The 16,933-nt window shown below is 50.1% G+C and overlaps 5 protein-coding genes across 6 annotated transcripts; 3 read left to right on the top strand and 2 right to left on the bottom strand.

Moving 5' to 3' along the window:
- The first annotated feature begins 10,919 nt into the window (after window positions 1–10,919).
- LOC127014091 (histone H1.10-like) lies at window positions 10,920–12,018 on the top strand. Its single transcript, XM_050893159.1, has one exon. It carries the CDS (start codon window positions 10,920–10,922, stop codon window positions 11,607–11,609), a length of 690 nt encoding a protein of 229 aa, XP_050749116.1. The 3' UTR covers window positions 11,610–12,018.
- Window positions 12,019–12,311: 293 nt separating this feature from the next.
- Window positions 12,312–12,920, bottom strand: LOC127014137 (histone H2A-IV). 2 transcript variants are annotated; one of them, XM_050893283.1, is made up of 2 exons: window positions 12,746–12,920; window positions 12,312–12,640 (listed from the first exon to the last, which is right to left on the bottom strand). In XM_050893283.1, exons 1-2 carry the CDS (start codon window positions 12,824–12,826, stop codon window positions 12,437–12,439), a joined length of 285 nt encoding a protein of 94 aa, XP_050749240.1. In that variant the 5' UTR covers window positions 12,827–12,920; the 3' UTR covers window positions 12,312–12,436. The 2 variants fall into 2 exon arrangements, with proteins under 2 accessions (XP_050749240.1, XP_050749231.1); XM_050893274.1 differs by having other exon boundaries at window positions 12,312–12,920.
- A 249-nt stretch (window positions 12,921–13,169) lies between these two features.
- Window positions 13,170–13,603, top strand: LOC127014192 (histone H2B 5). Its single transcript, XM_050893371.1, has one exon. It carries the CDS (start codon window positions 13,170–13,172, stop codon window positions 13,548–13,550), a length of 381 nt encoding a protein of 126 aa, XP_050749328.1. The 3' UTR covers window positions 13,551–13,603.
- A 1,475-nt stretch (window positions 13,604–15,078) lies between these two features.
- LOC127014117 (histone H3) lies at window positions 15,079–15,600 on the top strand. The gene has a single exon (XM_050893234.1). It carries the CDS (start codon window positions 15,079–15,081, stop codon window positions 15,487–15,489), a length of 411 nt encoding a protein of 136 aa, XP_050749191.1. The 3' UTR covers window positions 15,490–15,600.
- Window positions 15,601–16,064: 464 nt separating this feature from the next.
- Window positions 16,065–16,566, bottom strand: LOC127014126 (histone H3). The gene has a single exon (XM_050893246.1). It carries the CDS (start codon window positions 16,564–16,566, stop codon window positions 16,156–16,158), a length of 411 nt encoding a protein of 136 aa, XP_050749203.1. The 3' UTR covers window positions 16,065–16,155.
- Window positions 16,567–16,933: the final 367 nt, after the last annotated feature.

The following is a 16,933-nucleotide window of genomic DNA, read 5'->3' as shown; positions in this document are numbered from 1 at the left end:
AGAGTTATAGTCAATGGCTCAATGTCCAAATGGAAACCAGTAACAAGTGGTGTCCCTCAAGGGTCTGTGCTGGGACCAATATTGTTTAATATCTTCACCAATGACATAGATAGTGAGGTGGAGTGCACCCTCAGCAAGTCTGTGGATGACACCAAGCTGAGTGGTGCAGCTGATTCGCTAGGGGGAAGGGATGCCATCCAGAGAGACCTTGACAGCCTTGAGGAGTGGGCCCATGTGAACCTCATGAAGTTCAACAAGGCCAAGTGCAAGGTCCTGCACCTGGGTTGCAGCAATCCCCAATATCACTACCAACTGGGGGATGAACTGATTGACAGCAGCCCTGCAGAGAAGGACTTGGGGATACTGGTGGATGAAAAATTGGACACGAGCGAACAATATGTGCTTGCAGGCCAGAAAACCAATCCTATCCTGGGCTGCATAAAAAGAAGCATGGCCAGCAGGTTGAGGGAGGTGATTCTCCCCTTCTATTCCACTCTTGTGAGATCCCACCTGGAGTACTGCAGCCAGTTCTGGGGTCGCCAGCACAAGGAGGACATGGAGCTGTTAGAGCGGGTCCAGAGGTGTGGGAACCTGTGACGGGTCCGCAGAGCCCTTGATAGAAGAAGGAGTTGACCTCGACCGGATTGTCGTGTACCCGTGAAGATACCAGAAGGAAGAAAAGTAAACTGTTCCCGTGAGAACCTCAGGAAGAAAAGTAGACAACTTGCAACAAACTGAAAGAACTCATGAAGCTGTAAGATAAGGAACCTGGATGAGATGGAGATTGACACATGTAACTGTGGCCAATGGTTGATTGATATATGTAATAATAACCCAATGATATTGAAACACGTATATGCAGAAAATATATAAAAGCCAGCTGTGTAAAATAATAAATAATAATAATGCTGCTATGATGCTGCTTGATCATAACGGTGCTTGATCTTTTCTTATGTCGTGTCCGTCTCAACAGCGACATCTGGTGACCCCGACGTGATGTGATGTGATTCGAACACTCGGCGAACAAGGACTTGCGACCGCAGGACGAGGTGCGGTGGAGACGGAGCCCAGCGTAGCTGAGAGCGGCGGAGGAGCTGCTGAGTGATCCGGGCGGATCGATAAAAAGGGACGCCTGTGAAGGTGAGCCGCTGGGAACGGGACAATGGGGAATAACCTGTCAAAAGAGGAGGAAGCCGTCCTTTCAAAGTGGACACTTATATTAAAAAGAAAGGGACTAAATCTGACTGGTAATAGCCTTCATAAAATACTTATTTGGGGGCGACAGCGGGGGTTTGAGGCAAGTTCGGCTGTAGCATTTAGTGTTACTACGTGGCAATCCCTTGGGGAAGCATTGTTTGGTGCCGCGTCTAAAGGTGAAAAAGATGCAACCGATTTACTAACAACGTGGCGAGTACTTTTAGAAACTCTTAAAGACTTGAAAGCTGAACGTGATAAGGAGAGGAAAAAAGAGGAGACTGACCCTGTAGCCTCCACTGGAGCGATCGAAGCTCCACAGGAGACTTGTGAGTCATGTAATCAGGAAGAGGGGAGGGTAATGGTTGCAATGCGACGCAAGAAAAAGCCTCCGCAACATGCTGCCCTGTCAGGGTTAAATCCTACAGGGACATATCAATCACCCTCTGAACAGCTGAAAGCTGCAGAGAAAAACCCTCCACTTTATCAATTGCCTTCTGAACAATTAAAAGCGGCAGAGCACTCTTCACCTTACAAATTGCCGTGGCAACAGCTGCCGGAGGCGAGAGAAAAATATACAAATCCTCAAGTCGATTCATGTCCTCTCTCTTCTCCGATAAATCCCCCTGGTAGTAATGAAATCGCGGACGAGGAAGCGCAGGATCTGTCATCATTCCGCCAGTTATTCCCCCCTTTACCAGACAGTGATGAGGATGATGGTCCCCTGAGGGGTGTTGCTGAGCCCTCTACTGTCTCTTTAAGGCAGGGAGAGGGGCAAGGGGGACCGCAGTGTCGACCCCCCTTGCCCCGGTCGTGGGAGTTGCCACCTGCTACTGTTGTATTCCAACCGCGTAATGCAGTACGTTTTGGGGATCAAGTAAGAAAAAAAGCCTTGGAATTGGGAAATTGGGAGTTGACTGAAGCCTTAGGACTGCCGATAGAAAAAGAAGGAGCTGTATCAGGGATAGCGGGGGGGGCCAAGTGCTTTCCCTGTGGAACTTGCTTTACCTGGGTCTAATCAGCCTAATCAACATGTAGGTTGGTCATGGAAAGTTATACAAGATATGCAGAGTGCTGTGGCTAAATATGGGCCGAATTCTCCGGCGGTGACGCAGTTGTTACGGTTGTTGAATTTGGATATGTTAGTGCCCTATGATTTTCAGCATTTAGCTCAAATTATGTTTCAGCCAGTACAACATTCGGTGTTTATGAACATCTGGTGGCAGCTAGCTGATCATCACGCACTGCAGAATCTGCACTTGCCTGATGGTCATCCCTGTCATGGTGTGGGCACAGACACATTGATGGGGACTGGGGCAGTTTTTAGCAACCCAACTGTACAGGCGCAATGGCACCCTCAGGTCCTTGAGCAAGTAAAGGACATAGGCATGCAGGCTTTGTTTCGCACAGCGGAGTTAGCAGAACCAAAAGCGAGATATACAACAATTAAGCAAGGATCCTGAGAGCCGTTTTTACAGTTTGTGGAAAAATTGTGAGGCGCGATAGAGAAACAAGTGTTTGATGTGGGTCTCCGAGCCATGCCGACTAAACAACTGGCTAGAGATAATGCCAACCCGGATTGTCAAAAAATTATTGAGGCAATGCCTGGTGACCCATCCCTAGAGGATATGGTTACGGCGTGTGCTAAGGTTGGCTCTGTTGAACACAAAATGGCTGCACTCGCTACTGCTCTGGCTGCCCTCCGTGTGAAAGATCAGAAATGCTTTGGGTGCGGAAAGACAGGACACATTAAGTCCGAATGCCCCGGTAATTCGGGACAGAAAGGGAAAATGGGAAGTCCAAACAAAAAAGGGCTCGGTGAGGTTACATGCAACAATTGTGAGAAGAAAGGCCATTTTGCTAAACAATGTAGATCAAAGTATCATGTTAATGGGCAGCCACTGCAGGGAAACGGCAGGAAGAGCGCGAAAGGGCCCGGGCAGATACAAATGCCCTACAGCCCTGGCAACCCCTTTGCGGGGGTAATGCAACACCAATGCAACCCTCAACCTTATGTGACCAATTGTCAGGAAAGACCGTCGGATCAGCTGGGATGGATGTATCCACCACCAACACAGTAACAATTTCTGATTGCCAAATTCATCGAGTGTCTTTGGATGCATGGGGACCAATTGGTAATGGACTAAGTGCCTTATTGATAGGACGCTCAAGTAGCACACTACAAGGGTTGATGGTACATGTGGGAGTAATTGATGCTGATTACACGGGTCAGATTTGTGCTATGGTGTCCACAGCAACACCACCGGTCACCATTCCTCAGGGAACTAGGCTTGCTCAACTTGTGCCTTTTGTGAGCTGTGTTCCTAGGACAGAGCAAGTTGTTCGCAGAGACGGTGCCTTTGGATCGACGGGGAAACCATCTGTTTTTTGGTCCCAGACTGTCACAGACAAGAGGCCGCAGATGACCTGCTCGCTCGCCATGGACCATGCAGTCCCCTCTTGGATAAGTCTTTCGGGATTATTGGATACAGGGGCTGATGTTACCATTATTGCTCAGCGTGACTGGCCTCCTGCTTGGCCTCTGGTGTCAAATAATATGGGAGTGATGGGCCTTGGGGGCGTTGCCATTAGCTTTATGGCTGCCAAGCCTGTCCTTGTCAGCAATCCTGAGGGCCAAAAAGCAACTGTCTGACCCTATGTGACATCAGCACCGTTGAATCCGTGGGGGAGAGATTGTCTTGGGCAGTGGGGGGTAAAAATAACAACGGATTTTCAGTAGGGGTCACTGTGTTGCAGGGCGTGGCATGACCCACACTGGCACTGACGTGGTTAACAGAGAAGCCTGTCTGGGTGGATCAGTGGCCCCTTAGTCATAAAAAACTCGCAGCCCTGCACCTGTTAGTTAAAGAGCAAGTTGACACAGGACACATAGAAACCTCTCACAGTCCTTGGAATACCCCAGTGTTTGTGATCAAAAAGAAATCAGGGAAATGGCGTTTGTTACATGATTTGAGAAAAATCAATGAGGTGATGGCAACTATGGGGGCCTTGCAGCCTGGGTTGCCCTCACCGACTATGATTCCAATGCAATGGGAAATTGTAGTAATGGATTTAAAAGATTGTTTTTTTACTATTCCTTTAGCCAAACAAGATATGGAAAAATTTGCATTTACAGTGCCTTCAGTGAACAACAGTGAACCTGCCAAACGGTATCATTGGAAAGTGTTACCGCAGGGTATGAAAAATTCACCTACTATTTGTCAATGGTTTGTAGCAAGAGCTTTGAGCCCTGTTAGAGAGCAGTTTCCAATGGGATACTGCTATCACTACATGGATGACATTCTGCTAGCAGCGCCATCGCAAAAGATGCTAGCAGAAATGGAAACAGAAGCACAAAAATCACTGCAGCACCAAGGGCTAGTGATTGCCCCAGAAAAAATACAATGTCAACAACCATGGCTGTATTTGGGCATGAAAGTGTTAGAACGTACAGTAATGCCACAGCCAGTTCAATTGCTATTAAATGTCAAAACACTCAATGATGTACAGAAACTGGCTGGAGTAATTAATTGGGTCCAGCCCTACTTAGGTCTGACAACCTCTAAATTGCAACCTTTGTTAGACCTGTTAAAAGGAGACTCAGACATTTCAGCCCCACGAATTTTGACCCCAGAAGCAAAACAATTAATTAGTGAGGTTGAACAAGCAATTATGCAAAAACATATGTGGAGAATTGATTTGTCTATACCAGTTCAAGTGTTTATCTTGATCAATAATTTGATACCTTTTGCCATATTGGCACAATGGAACCCTGACTGGCAAGACCCTCTCCATGTATTGGAATGGGTCTTTCTCCCTTTCAGACCCAAGAAAACTGCTCCTGGCCTGTTTGAACTATTGGCTCAGATTGTGATAAAAACTAGAACTCGTTGTATGGAATTGTTGGAGCGAGACCCAGAAACTATCGTTGTACCAGTACAAAGTGAATACTTTGAATGGTGTCTTGCCAACAATTCGGCACTCCAAGCAGCAATGACAAATTTCACAGGACAAATTTGGTATCACTTACCCTCGCACCCATTAGTCAAAATGTGCAGTCAAATTCCGTTTGCACAAAAGCATCTAAACCAGTCCGAACCTGTGCCTGGTCCCACTGTGTTCACTGATGGCTCAGGAAAAACAGGGAAAGCTGCCATGGTGTAGTATGATGGACACCAATGGCAGAACAAAATCGAGTATCAGGAAGGCTCACCTCAAATTGTTGAACTGAGAGCTATGGTCATGGTATTTCAACATTTTTCTTGTCCTGTTAATGTGGTTACAGATTCTGCTTATGTAGCTGGATTAGTGCAGCGTTTAGACAAAGCTGTTTTAGGTTAAGTTAACAACGAAACACTGTTTGGAATTTTGAAATTTTTATGGACAACAATTCAGAAGCGACATTCCCCTTATTATGTTCTCCATATTAAGAGTCATACAACTCTCCCAGGCTTTTTGATGGAGGGGAATGCGTGAGCAGACACTTTAGTTTCCGGTGTGGCCATGGGGCCTACCCCGGATGTTAAACAGCAGGCTGTGTTGTTTCATTCTTTTTTTCACCAGGGGTATCGAGCCCTGAAGCGGCAATTTCACTTGTCAAACTCCGAGGCCCGCGCCATCGTTGCTGCGTGTCCTGATTGCCAAGGCCAACATGTCCCTCACTTTTATGGGACCAACCCTAGAGGGCTACGAGCTCTCCAAATATGGCAAACAGATGTTACCCATGTGCCAGAATTTGGCTGACTAAAATATGTTCATGTCTCTGTTGATACTTTTTCTTCGGTTATTATTGCTACTGCTCATGCAGGAGAAGCTGCACGAGATGCTATTCGCCATTGGCCATGAGCGTTTTCCGTTGCAGGTGTCCCTCAGCAAGTTAAGACAGACAATGGCCCAGCTTATGTGTCTGCAAAAGTATCCTCATTTCTTCAATCCTGGGGTGTCACTCATGTGACAGGCATCCCTCATTCTCCCACTGGACAGGCCATTGTCGAGCGTATGCATGGTGTCCTGAAACGACTTTTGCAAAAACAAAAAGGGGGAATGACAGGGGAATCTCCAGAAGCACGATTGAACAAAGTAACATATGTCTTAAATTTTTTACAGGTTTCTGATGATGCTCAGGAGCCTCCAATAGCATGACATTTCGGATCCTTCACTAACACCAGTGGGGTTTCCCCTGGGGTTAAAGTCAAGGTTTGAGATCTGCAGACAGGTCAGTGGTCAGACCCCTGTGACCTACTAACTTGGGGGCGAGGATATGCTTGTGTTTCCACAGGTAATGGCCCTTGGTGGGTGCCTGCTCGTTGTGTCCGCCCTGTGCTTGGTGATTCTGCCTGCTGAAGGATGGATGGTCCCACAACCCAAGAAGAATGTATGGGTAACCTTGGCAAATGTGACCCACCAGGATACCTTGTGCCTTTCTGTTGCAAATCCTGACAACCCCTTTTCTACCTGTTTGGTGGGACTGCCTTTGGATGAGTGGCCGTGTCCAATAGGACCTGGACCCTGTAATCGTTCTGAAACAAGGGTCAATGTTAACAATTGGGATGGTATCTATGCACACGTGCCACAAGTTACTCAGGAACCTCAGGAATTGGAACTGTTGGGATCAATTATGATGGATGCTTGTGTGGTATTCAATTACACTTATAATTCGGCCAGAAAGGGACAGAATGTTAATGCGACGCTGCTTGTATATAGAAATGCTACTGCTTGGTGTAATTATACCTCTCCTAACATTTCGTGATCTTTTTCTGTGCCTGTTACATTGCCTGACGGAGTCTTTTTGATTTGTGGAGGTAGAGCATGGAGCAGGCTTCCATCGAAGCTTAACGGTGGACCATGTAGCTTGGGGAGGCTTACTTTGCTTACTCCTAATCTTACCATGATTCATAATAAGAAACGAGAAAAACGCAACACCCATCAATTTACAAAACAATGTGATGATCAAGTAACCTTTTGGGGACCTGGGGAAATTATAGCAACATCGGCATTAGCACCTGGGGTTGCAGCAGCAGCAGCTTTGAAAAAACTGACAAATTTGGGATGTTGGTTGAGTAAGCAAACCAATGCTACTTCCATTGCTTTGAGTGATCTGTTAACTGATGTTGATAGCGTTAGGCACGTTACTTTGCAAAATAGAGCTGCAATTGATTTTTTATTATTGGCACAAGGTCATGGATGTGAAGAATTTGAAGGGACGTGTTGTATGAATTTGTCTGATCATAGTGAATCCATACATAAAAGTATTCAACTTTTGAAAGAAGGAGTTCACAAATTACAAGTTGATGATGGGTGGAACTGGTTAAATAATCTGCTGAACGGATGGGGATTGTCAGGTTGGCTATTGTCTCTTGTGAAGATGGGGTTGGTAATCTTAATAATTGTTGTAGTTGTGTTACTAATGATGCCTTGTTTGGTCAGCCTGTTGCAAAGGGCCCTGCAACGGACTGTCAATGCTATCTTTGTAGCACAAATACAAAAAGGGGGAATTGTGGGAAACTGTGACGGGTCCACAGAGCCCTTGATAGAAGAAGGAGTTGACCTCGACCAGATTGTCGCGTACCCGTGAAGATACCAGAAGGAAGAAAAGTAAACTGTTCCCGTGAGAACCTCAGGAAGAAAAGTAGACAACTTGCAACAAACTGAAAGAACTCATGAAGCTGTAAGATAAGGAACCTGGATGAGATGGAGATTGACGCATATAACTGTGGCCAATGGTTGATTGATATATGTAATAATAATCCAATGATATTGAAACACGTATATGCAGAAAATATATAAAAGCCAGCTGTGTAAAATAATAAATAATAATAATGCTGCTATGATGCTGCTTGATCATAATGGTGCTTGATCTTTTCTTATGTCGTGTCCGTCTCAACAGCGACACAGAGGAGGGCCACAAAAATGATCAGAGGGATGGAACACCTCTCCTCTGAAGAAAGGCTGAGAGAGTTGGGGTTGTTCAGCCTGGAGAAGAGAAGGCTGAGCGGAGACCTTATTGCGGCGTTTCAATATATGAAGGGCGCTTACAAGAAAGACAGAGAAAGACTTTTCACCAAGACCTGTAGTGACAGGGCAAGGGGCAATGGTTTTAAACTGAAAGAGGTAGATTTAGATTGGTTCTAAGGAAGAAATTTTTCATGATGAAGGTGTGGGACACACTGGAATGAGTTGCCCAGAGAAGTTGTTGCTGTCCTGCCAGTGGAAGTTTTAAAGGTCAGGTTGGACGGGGCTTTGAGTAACCTGGTCTAGTGAAAGATGTCCCTGCCCACAACAAGGGAGTTGGTCTAGATAATCTTTGAAGATCCCTTCCAACCCAGACCATTCTATGATTCTATAGGGCATCAAGTCACACGGGCTCAAAAGAAGGATCTCCATGAAAGCATTTATCCAATACCAGAGTAGGAGAAAAATGAATCCTTGCATTTCTGACTGAAGTTCTGAAAAATTTCTGTCATGTCCAAATATCCCAGTCCACTCACAGTGAGCAGTACCTTCTACCTTTTGTATTTTAATAAATGTTCTGTTTGCTTGACTGTTTTTTTTCAGGGAAAACAGGAGTCAGAAGTCATTCTGTCTTTTACTCAGTACATCATTGTACAAAGCTTCATATAAGAAAAAAAAAGTTAAGATCTTTTTTCTTGAAGATAATATTTGAAATAAGTAATGAACTTTTTTTTAAAATAAGGTTGCCCATTAAATTAAAGGGATTAAAGGGCACTTACAAAATTATTTCCTCCTTCCTCTCCTCCACCTGATAACATTTGCAAGATCTCTCCACATTTCCTCCTTTGCTGACCCTAAAACTAGCTGTCTATGATTGTAAAAAACAAAATTAAAAAGTCCAGATATGTGGTCAAAATTTTGGAGGACTAGAAAAATGAGCTTTTAGGAAAGCATATAGACTGCTCCAGGACTTTGCTGCTACATCAGGTGTTTGGAAGAAGGATAGAGGCCTAGCCTAGACCCAGGAAAATACATATGCAAAGTAGCAAAAGAATTTAGAGGTAAAGCTACTAGTGGACTGACTCTGATATGAGTGAATAGAACGGAGTAAGATAGAATTTAAAGGAAGTATGTATGCTACAGGACTAACCCCCAGAAATTTCTCCTCGACGGTATGTGTCCTTCCCAATAGATTCACTTCCGTGACAATGTGGTTCACAACCCACAATCCACAGTGGGGTCAGCAGGTGAAACCACCATGAAATATAGCATCGGTACAGACGTTGGCTCCAAATCCACATGATCTTCTGTTTTTATACTCTCGCATATGATGTTATGCTGCTGTTTGTCTTCTCTAGACAAAAGCGCCTCTGAAATGCTACCACATCTCTTGGCAGTTTCTCATACTTTATGTGCACCCTAGTCATGGTAAACCAGTACCACTGACAAGCTCTTAAAACTGTCCCCCCCATCGCCAAAACTCCACAAGATGGTGTGTAATATTACATCACCGAAATAAAAAGTGAAAGAAGCCAAATGACTGCATTTTCAATCATATGTAATAATCACCAGGGTCTCCTTTCCCACATTGTACTACATATTTTTGAACATGCCACTCCTCTATCCAACTCATCCCAAGAAAAAATAATTTTAAGTATATTCAGTTTATCTCACATCACAAAACTCATGGGCTGGAAAAAGCCATACTCTAGTTTATCTCGGCAGTTCTGAGGACATAATTGTTTGATTAAGCCACTTGAATTATATTACTTTATTAGAGAAATGCCTGCAGCCTTACCTCTGTTTTTCATAAAGAAAACATGCACACCATATTTTGATTTTTTTTTTGCACAACTGCTCATTTTGGCTAACAAAATGCCTGACGTACAGTGTAAAAGTAAGCAGAAAAATAAACTCTATCTTAAAATAAGAACATACAAATGAATGTGTTTACCTATTGTGCTTAATCAAAAGAAGTATTTGGAGAAAAAAATGGGAATATAGTTCATCAAAATATTAATACAAGGATGCAGAAATCTGAGGGAAACACTGAAAGAACTTCTATGTGTTCTGATGAGATGTTGAAGGTACCTGCTGATTTAAGAGAGCTGTTTTTCACATTAACGTTTCTGGTGAAAACCGTCTTTCTTTTACTTTTTATTAGCTCCAAGTAGAGCTAAACAGGGCACTATGTCCAAAGGTTTCACTATTTTTAAGAGATGAAGCTGTGTTACGGGAAGCAACTCATAACCCCGATACAGAGCTGAGTGGCTACTTTGTGTTACTTGCTTCTTTTAAAAGCTAATTTACGCTAAGAAAATGTCTCGAGATTACCTCCATTTTCCACTAACTTGACGAAAAACCGTCTCAGGAACATGAATCCGCTGCCACTGTGACAGTGCTGTCAGAAGCAAAGTTTTAATTCAAAAGGAAAAATAAAAATCTCACCGTCCGGCTCTGCGTGCAATCCCCAATCTCAGGAATTATTGGCTTGCCTGAAACTCATTTTAACTCTCAGCTAAAAGAAACGCCGCAAGAAAAAAATATCTTCTGTCTCCAGCAAGAATGCTAAGAAATGGGGTGCCGCGGTCACGTTTTTTTTACGAAAAACACACTTTTTTGAGAAGGAAGAAACACAAGCCGAGCGGCAGAGCGCGGGGCGGTGAGGCGGGGCGGGCTCGGCAACGCACCAATCAGCGCCCGCAGCGCTGCTATAAATGCGGGCGCCGCCGCTGTTGCTGCAGCCGCCGCGCTCCTTTCCGCGCAGCATCGCCATGTCCGAGACCGCTCCTCCTCCGGCTGCTGAGGCAGCGCCTACCGCTGCTGCTCCGGCCCCCGCTGCTAAGGCTGCCGCCAAGAAGCCGAAGAAGGCGGCGGGCGGCTCCAAAGCCCGCAAGCCCGCCGGCCCCAGCGTCACCGAGCTGATCACCAAGGCTGTGTCCGCTTCCAAGGAGCGCAAGGGGCTTTCTCTCGCCGCGCTCAAAAAGGCGCTGGCTGCTGGCGGTTACGATGTGGAGAAGAACAACAGTCGCATCAAGCTGGGGCTCAAGAGCCTGGTCAGCAAGGGCACCCTGGTGCAGACCAAGGGCACCGGCGCCTCCGGGTCGTTCCGCCTCAGCAAGAAGCCTGGAGAAGTGAAGGAAAAAGCCCCCAAGAAGCGGACACCTGCAGCCAAGCCGAAGAAGCCGGCAGCCAAGAAGCCCGCTAGCGCCGCCAAGAAACCCAAGAAAGCAGTGACAGCGAAGAAGAGTCCTAAGAAAGCCAAGAAGCCGGTGGCTGCTGCCGTCAAGAAAGCGGCCAAGAGTCCTAAGAAGGTGACTAAGGCTGCCAAGCCCAAAAAGGCGGCAGCAGCAGCAGCGAAGAGCCCAGCCAAGGCGAAGGCGGTGAAGCCCAAAGCAGCCAAGCCGAAGGCGGCCAAGCCCAAAGCGGCCAAGGCGAAGAAGGCGGCGCCCAAGAAGAAGTAAGCCTGTGTGGAAGAAAGCTCCTACTCCGCACTTAAACCCAACGGCTCTTTTAAGAGCCACCCACGTTTTCTCAAAAAGGGCTGAAATAAGGGGATTTTTGTGCTTTCGTTTTAATATCGGAGGTAAAAAACAAATGGCTTTATAGCTTTTTAGTCCGCCCCATACGGAAGCTCGTAAAGCATGTGCCGTGACTGGGAGGAACTTCACCGCTTTAGGAGCAGCGCTTGATGCTGCTGTAATCGTTACCTTGCTACGATACTGGGAGATCGTTCACTCCTTTGAAGATGGACATAGCTTCAAGGCGGCTTAAGTACTTAGAGACTTGAAATCTATTCCTTTGTTTTTAAACACTGTCTTGTAGCCAGCACTTAACGCTTTCTTTTCCGCATCCGTGTGTGCGACTACGTGAGAGGGGAAGCAGAGGGGAGGGGGCGGGGACGGTTTTCGCTTCTACCAGAACGTTCAACAGCGGTAAGATTAGGATGGGGCAGGGCAAGATTGATTTTTGCACTTAGAAGTCGAACTGTAGGATCCAAATCATTAAACAGTTCAAGGTTCCGAGACTAGACCATCAAAAAATTTGATCTCCTCTGCACACATAGTAAGGCATACTTTTACATTCGAACATAGCTTTTGAAAATCATAATTCATTAATGTAACATGGTTTTTTTTTTTTTTACTAAGAAAAACAATACTATTGGTGTTTTCTAAATGTTTCCAAACACGCTTAAAGCAATTTAGCTCTTTAGTGATCTAGTGGGTGGCTCTGAAAAGAGCCTTTGGGTTATTTTCTCCTGAAGAGACAACGTGCCGCCTTTCCCTTGTATTCACTTAGCTTTAGCCTTGTGGCTGTCGGTCTTCTTGGGCAGCAGCACGGCCTGGATGTTGGGCAGCACCCCGCCCTGCGCGATGGTCACCTTGCCCAGCAGCTTGTTGAGCTCCTCGTCGTTGCGGATGGCCAGCTGCAGGTGGCGGGGGATGATGCGCGTCTTCTTGTTGTCGCGGGCCGCGTTGCCCGCCAGCTCCAGGATCTCGGCCGTCAGGTACTCCAGCACGGCCGCCAGGTACACCGGGGCGCCGGCGCCCACCCGCTCCGCGTAGTTGCCCTTGCGCAGCAGCCGGTGCACGCGGCCCACGGGGAACTGCAGCCCGGCCCGCGACGAGCGCGACTTGGCCTTGGCCCGCGCCTTCCCGCCCTGCTTCCCGCGGCCAGACATCGCAGCGACCCAGCCAACTCAACAACCACAGACGCTCCGCACAAACACCGACCCGCGCCCGCCCACTTATATACGGCTCGGGCGGAGCGGCGGCGCCTTTTCTGATAGGCTGGGAAGGAGGCGGTGTTCCGGCATCCAATGGGAACGCGAATCGAGAGGTGTCCAATAGCAAAGCTTAGCTCGGCGTACCGACCCGAAGTAGACCTTCCTACCAATGGCGATGCGACGCTGTAGAGCCGCTGCTTTGCACAGCGCCGCTATAAAAGGGCTCCCGCGGGCAGCGACGTTACGCGGTGTTTTGTTAGCGGTGCTTGTTTGTGAGTGAGGCGCGCGTTTGTCTGCGATGCCTGAGCCGGCCAAGTCCGCCCCCGCGCCCAAGAAGGGCTCCAAGAAGGCGGTGACCAAGACGCAGAAGAAGGGCGACAAGAAACGGCGCAAGAGCCGCAAGGAGAGCTACTCGATCTACGTGTACAAGGTGCTGAAGCAGGTGCACCCCGACACGGGCATCTCGTCCAAGGCCATGGGCATCATGAACTCCTTCGTCAACGACATCTTCGAGCGCATCGCCGGCGAGGCCTCGCGCCTGGCGCACTACAACAAGCGCTCCACCATCACCTCGCGGGAGATCCAGACGGCCGTGCGGCTGCTGCTGCCCGGCGAGCTGGCCAAGCACGCCGTCTCCGAGGGCACCAAGGCTGTCACCAAGTACACCAGCTCCAAGTAAGCTGCCTCTGCGCCCTGTGCCAGACCTCCTCGACCCAAAGGCTCTTTTAAGAGCCACCCACTTTTTCAGTAAAAGAGCTGATGCTGCGGTGATTTGTTAGGTGTCCAGGTAGTTCTCGCAAAAGAGAGCAGTAACGTTGTGAAAGCACTATCAGTTGTAAGGAACCCGGGATGTATGTGTTTGCGGTGAACGATGTGTTCTGCATCTGCCTCAGTAGAGCAGAGAACGCTCACGATTCGCAAAAAATACTCCGGGAGCCCGCTTCGCTTTTGTGTCCGGTTTGGGGAGGTTTTAACGATAAACGAACGATGTAGGTGTTCTCTTTAAATGCCCCAAACAAGCGTGTTCTGGATAGGCGGTGCTTGCTCTTTTTCCCCGTGAGGCACTCTAGCAGAATGGGGATACCTCGAAATCACAGACGGTTCAAGACGACCCTGTGCTTTTTTACAGCAAAAAGCCCCAGGCTGGACGCCCCCCACACCATTAGCGTTCTCGCGGGCGACGGGGGGAAGCAAACCGGAGGGCGCAGCCCCGCCTGTGACCCCGAGCGCAGTCTACCCCCCAGAGCTCTTGCCCGGCTCTCGCCCGCTTCTCCCTCCACCGCCCCGTTCCCCCGCGCCCCGTAAATCCCGCAGCCGAGCAGCCCGCGGGAGCAGGGGGCGGAAGGGAGGACCCGGACGGAGCCGCGCAGCTGCCGGGCTCGGTCCGACCTGAGTGAGGACTGCACGGCGCTCCGCAGCAGGCGGGCCCGCCCGGGCGCGGCGCAGCTCCCGAGAGGGCGGTGATTGGTCGCGGTGGGGCTCGCGGCACGGACCCGTCCTCGCTTCACCAGCGCGCGCTCCTCCGAAGAGAGCCGGCCCTTAAACCGGGGCGGGGGGGGGCAGCCACGAAACGTTCGCCTGACGCGAAACGTCGGCTGCCACCTGCGCCTACAGCGTTCCCGCCGCAGCCCTGAACCGAAGGCGGTTACTGAGTGAGAGGAGACAGCGAGCACTCGGGGGAGAAGGAGGCCGCCGTGCGAAGGAGCCTTTGCCAGCAGTCTTGATGCTGGGGGCGGGGGGGGGGGGGCGGTGAGGGGGAGCGGGTTGGGAAGAGGCCGAGGCGTGGGCGGCGAGACCCTGCTACACCGGTCACCGAAGGTGGTTCCTGCCACCTCCCCGCCTCCCAAACCGCTGGTTGTGGGGACGGTCCACGCGTTTCTTCTTAGACAGACAGGGAGCAGGCGCTAAAGCGTTCTGGAGGGCCGGAAAGGAGCAAGCGGCCGGGCCGGGGCAGGCCGTGGCGGGAGGGGGAAGGGCGGGCCGGTTCGGCGGCTCTGGAGACGGAGGGGGCGGGGCGGGACAGGAGAAGGGCGGGTTTCCCGCCGGCGAGGCGCGGGCTTTTCGAATGCTCGCGTCGCCCAATGGCAGCCGGCCTCGCGCGGACGGCCAATCAGCAGGGAGCTTCGTCTATAAATACCGCCGCCGCGGAGCCGCTGCCACGGCTCGGTCTCTGGCGAGCGAGAGCGTGTAGTAGCGAGCACGGAGCGATGGCGCGCACGAAGCAGACGGCGCGTAAGTCGACGGGCGGGAAGGCGCCCCGCAAGCAGCTGGCCACCAAGGCGGCCCGCAAGAGCGCGCCGGCCACGGGCGGCGTGAAGAAGCCGCACCGCTACCGGCCCGGCACGGTGGCGCTGCGCGAGATCCGGCGCTACCAGAAGTCGACGGAGCTGCTGATCCGCAAGCTGCCCTTCCAGCGCCTGGTGCGCGAGATCGCGCAGGACTTCAAGACCGACCTGCGCTTCCAGAGCTCGGCCGTGATGGCGCTGCAGGAGGCGAGCGAGGCCTACCTGGTGGGGCTCTTCGAGGACACCAACCTCTGCGCCATCCACGCCAAGCGCGTCACCATCATGCCCAAGGACATCCAGCTGGCCCGACGCATCCGCGGCGAGCGCGCCTGAGGCTCCTGCCCCAGCCCCTCCCCGGTTCCGGCAGGCACCAAGGCAGCCCACACAGACCCAAAGGCTCTTTTAAGAGCCACTACATGCACAATAAAAGGAGCTGTTAATGCTTTGTATCTAATTTAAGTTTTGTATGTTGTTTCAGTAAACAGTAATTCTCAAGTATAATTATATGTAAGTTTTTAGTGTGGGATTTTTTTAGTATGTTTTGGGTATTGCAGTGTGGTTTTAGGCAGCTATTTCATATGCTGAAAAGACCGAATTTTCAGCATTAAATCCCCATCTAGTTGAAATTTTGTAACACCCTATTTCACAATTATTAACATCATAATGCAGAGACAAATATTCTGCATTTTAAGACCAAAACACGATATTGCAGTAGTCAATGAAAGCGACATGAAAATCAATACATACTAGTTCTATTGAACTGCGTGGTTTGGCTTTTCTCCATAAGCAACAAAAAATAGAATATCGACACAATTATGGCGATATTCACTGCAACCTTCAACTACTGTTAGCTTTGATGTGACAACACAGGTTTTCACTTAAATTCTGAAGTATCACAGCTCCTTTTATTGTGCATGTAGTGGCTCTTAAAAGAGCCTTTGGGTCTGTGTGGGCTGCCTTGGTGCCTGCCGGAACCGGGGAGGGGCTGGGGCAGGAGCCTCAGGCGCGCTCGCCGCGGATGCGTCGGGCCAGCTGGATGTCCTTGGGCATGATGGTGACGCGCTTGGCGTGGATGGCGCAGAGGTTGGTGTCCTCGAAGAGCCCCACCAGGTAGGCCTCGCTCGCCTCCTGCAGCGCCATCACGGCCGAGCTCTGGAAGCGCAGGTCGGTCTTGAAGTCCTGCGCGATCTCGCGCACCAGGCGCTGGAAGGGCAGCTTGCGGATCAGCAGCTCCGTCGACTTCTGGTAGCGCCGGATCTCGCGCAGCGCCACCGTGCCGGGCCGGTAGCGGTGCGGCTTCTTCACGCCGCCCGTGGCCGGCGCGCTCTTGCGGGCCGCCTTGGTGGCCAGCTGCTTGCGGGGCGCCTTCCCGCCCGTCGACTTACGCGCCGTCTGCTTCGTGCGCGCCATCGCTCCGTGCTCGCTACTACACGCTCTCGCTCGCCAGAGACCGAGCCGTGGCAGCGGCTCCGCGGCGGCGGTATTTATAGACGAAGCTCCCTGCTGATTGGCCGTCCGCGCGAGGCCGGCTGCCATTGGGCGACGCGAGCATTCGAAAAGCCCGCGCCTCGCCGGCGGGAAACCCGCCCTTCTCCTGTCCCGCCCCGCCCCCTCCGTCTCCAGAGCCGCCGAACCGGCCCGCCCTTCCCCCTCCCGCCACGGCCTGCCCCGGCCCGGCCGCTTGCTCCTTTCCGGCCCTCCAGAACGCTTTAGCGCCTGCTCCCTGTCTGTCTAAGAAGAAACGCGTGGACCGTCCCCACAACCAGCGGTTTGGGAG

This window comes from Gymnogyps californianus, chromosome 1, assembly GCF_018139145.2.
Source record: "Gymnogyps californianus isolate 813 chromosome 1, ASM1813914v2, whole genome shotgun sequence".
Classification (NCBI taxonomy): Eukaryota; Metazoa; Chordata; class Aves; order Accipitriformes; family Cathartidae; genus Gymnogyps; species Gymnogyps californianus.
Note: the sequence above shows the minus strand (reverse complement) of the source record. Positions and strands in the feature narration are given on the sequence as shown.